The sequence below is a fragment of the Setaria italica genome, chromosome VI (assembly GCF_000263155.2).
Source record: "Setaria italica strain Yugu1 chromosome VI, Setaria_italica_v2.0, whole genome shotgun sequence".
Lineage (NCBI taxonomy): Eukaryota > Viridiplantae > Streptophyta > Magnoliopsida > Poales > Poaceae > Setaria > Setaria italica.
Genome location: NC_028455.1, coordinates 3,530,258 through 3,533,282, shown reverse-complemented (window position 1 = coordinate 3,533,282; position 3,025 = coordinate 3,530,258). Strand labels below are relative to the sequence as shown.

General features: G+C 47.9%; 1 protein-coding gene across 1 annotated transcript; it reads left to right on the top strand.

The window, feature by feature from the left end:
* The first annotated feature begins 348 nt into the window (after window positions 1–348).
* LOC101770876 (CRS2-associated factor 1, mitochondrial) lies at window positions 349–2,708 on the top strand. Its single transcript, XM_004972670.3, has 5 exons — window positions 349–996; window positions 1,109–1,236; window positions 1,344–1,569; window positions 1,647–1,774; window positions 1,876–2,708. The coding sequence occupies exons 1-5, from the start codon at window positions 432–434 to the stop codon at window positions 2,143–2,145; spliced, it is 1,317 nt and encodes a 438-aa protein (XP_004972727.1). The 5' UTR covers window positions 349–431; the 3' UTR covers window positions 2,146–2,708.
* Window positions 2,709–3,025: the final 317 nt, after the last annotated feature.

Here is a 3,025-nt window from a genome sequence, read left to right as displayed (position 1 = left end):
AAGTTACAGCGCAACCAATTCGTGCTCTGAATTTAGGTTATGGAAATATGGACAAACAATATTTGTCTGAGGTTACATTCTCCTTCTCTAAATTTAATTAAATATACGTGCATTGATTTCTCCTTCTCTTATCTTCATGAAATGTCTAAAACTCGTGGATTGTAATCCTCACAGGAATGTTGCAACATCATACCGTATTCTAAAAAGTAAAAACTGGCAGCCTTCAGATCTCAGGGGATCAAAGCATGAACAAATAACAATCAAATCGAACCGTTCGTTATCGAGGCAGCCTTCCATTGTACGGCTGAGATCTCCCCTCCCAAAAACCCACTAGCAGGACCCTTAACCCCACCGCCGCCGGTCGCCGGCCGTCTGCCGGCACAGCCACAGCACCTCAGCTAGTGAGCCGCCCGTCCCGCCGCCGCCGCCCCATGCTCCCCCTCCCCGGTCTCCTCCGCCGCGCGCGCGCACCTCCCCATCTCCCGCCCCACCGCCACCTCTCCCGCCTCCTCGACCGCTACGGCTTCGTGGCCCCGGCCTCCCTGACCCCGTCCCCGCGAGAGCCGCCCCGCGCGGCCGCCACCGACTCCGCCGCCGCGAAGAAGCGCCGCGCCAAGAAGCCCCCCTACCGCCCGCCGTCCTCGCTGGACCGCGGCGGCCGCCCGCCCGCGCACTCGGACCTCCCCTTCGACTTCCGCTTCAGCTACACCGAGAGCACCACGGCCTCCAAGCCCATCGGGCTCCGCGAGCCCAAGTACTCCCCGTTCGGGCCCGGGCGGCTCGACCGGCCCTGGACGGGACTCTGCGCGCCCGCCGTCGACGCCACGCTCCGCGACGTCGCGGCCGAGGACCCCCTCCCCGACGCCGAGAGGGGGCTGGAGGAGGCCCGCCGGCGGGAGCGGGAGCGCGTGCTGGGAGAGCCGCTCACGCCCGCGGAGCGCGCGTTCTTGGTCGAGAAATGCCAGAAGAACCGCACCAAGCGGCAGATTAACCTTGGTAAAATTTTGTGATTTTGTTGTAGCAAGAACAGCAGCCAATTTGCTGATTCGGGTGTCATTTCAAATCATCATGATGAACGATGCTAATTCATTTAGTTGACTTGTTGTAGGGAGAGACGGGCTTACTCACAACATGCTAAATGACATCCACAATAACTGGAAGAGCTGTGAGGCGGTCAGGGTGAAATGCCTAGGTGTGCCAACAGTTGATATGCAAAATGTGTGCCACCAGCTTGAGGTAGCTACATGTTTACTTTCAATTGCAGTGATTATTTAAAATATTGGTGGACATTTTCAGGTGTTAGCATTGGTTTCCAAGTAGATTCATGACCATGGTTTTCCCAGGATAAAACTGGTGGACTGATCATCCACAGGCAAGGGGGTCAGTTGATACTGTACAGGGGTAGGCATTACAATCCAAAGAAAAGGCCTGTTATTCCGTTGATGCTATGGAAGCCAGCTGAACCTGTGTACCCAAGGTTGATCAAAACAACAATAGAGGGGCTCACAGTTGAGGAGACGAAGCAAATGAGGAAGAAGGGCCTACATGTTCCTGTTTTGACGAAGCTTGGTAATTCTGTTCCCTTCTCTGCTTAGATATACATATAGTAAATGACTTTGATCACTAAAAATCATCCTATTTTACAGCCAAGAATGGATATTATGCTAGTCTTGTGCCAATGGTTCGGGATGCCTTTTTGGTTGATGAATTGGCTCGAATAGATTGTAAAGGATTACCAAAAAGTGATTATCGGAAGATTGGAGTCAAACTCAGGGTGAGTTTATCATATGAGTTTACCAAAATTGTGTATCTGATTTGAACATGATTTATTGATTTATAATAGATTGTATATCACATCGTATTATTTTGGTGCAGGACCTTGTTCCTTGCATTCTTGTCTCTTTTGACAAGGAACAGATTATTGTTTGGAGGGGAAAGGATGATGGAAGCCTACAAGATCAAATGCAGCAGCCATTCCCTTCAGTTATCGACTCAGATGGTGCATCAGTAAAGGATGAAAGTGATGATCAGGAACAAGCACCAAGTGACTGGTCTTCTGACGAGTGTTCTGGGATCAGTAGCTCTAATGAAGAGCCAGATGACAAACCAGTAATTTCGAACCTAGACTCTTCTAGGCTGATCTGACACATCCAGAATACACAGTTCACATGGTTGCAAACTGTTACTAGACATCACCAATGATGTGTTGGCTTCCCTCAGAATGAAGCTTGTGTATTCTCTATCCATGAGAGTGATCCAATCTCATGTAGCGATGGCCCATGGGAATTTCTAAGGCTGTCAATCATCCACCAGTATTTCTGGCTGGGCAATTTATATTTTCCCCCTGTACATAGATTGACAAAAGTTGCTTTGGATGGACTGATCAGCCACCTGACTTCACATGATTGTTACTTGAGGCTCAGAACATATTTTACAAACCTTATTTGACATTACACAAACGCCATGTAAAGTTTAAGAATAGTCATTTAACCATGCTATCTGGTCTCTTCTAGCCCTGAATACTCTCTCTGGTCATGTTTTTTGTTCAACCATCAATTGGGGATTGTTTGGACCCTTTTTGTTATGTAGTTTTTGGGTCTTAGTGAACTGGAAAGGAGCTTTGCCTATGTACTGGTACTACTATGCTTTACTTGTATTCATTGTTGTGGTTATAATCAAAAAGAGGGAATAATTCATTTGAGAGTTCAGACATGTTCTGTCTTTCTTGTAGGATCCCAGTGGGACTCATGTTCTGCAGATAGGGTGAGGGATAAAACGTTTTGAGCTTAGAAGAGGCAACATGCGGTTGACTGAATAATGGTTATTGCATCACTACATTTGTCGGGGTGAATTCTTGCCATTAACCTTAATACTGAAGCCCTGCATCTGTATCTCTGTTCTGCATCTGTTGATCAATGCATGACATCTCTTTGGCCTTGGTTAGCACTAATGGCAACTCAACAACTCAGAGTCAATCTTTTGAGGGAAGGAAACAACTCAGGATCAAGCAAATTCATTCAAATAT

Bases quoted from the DNA above. Each gene is read 5' to 3' on its own strand.
- LOC101770876 (XM_004972670.3), top strand. From the start codon at position 432: ATGCTCCCCCTCCCCGGTCTCCTCCGCCGCGCGCGCGCACCTCCCCAT. The intron at 997-1,108 runs GTAAAATTTTGT...GACTTGTTGTAG, and splicing joins CAAGCGGCAGATTAACCTTG to GGAGAGACGGGCTTACTCAC. The intron at 1,237-1,343 runs GTAGCTACATGT...TGGTTTTCCCAG, and splicing joins ATGTGTGCCACCAGCTTGAG to GATAAAACTGGTGGACTGAT.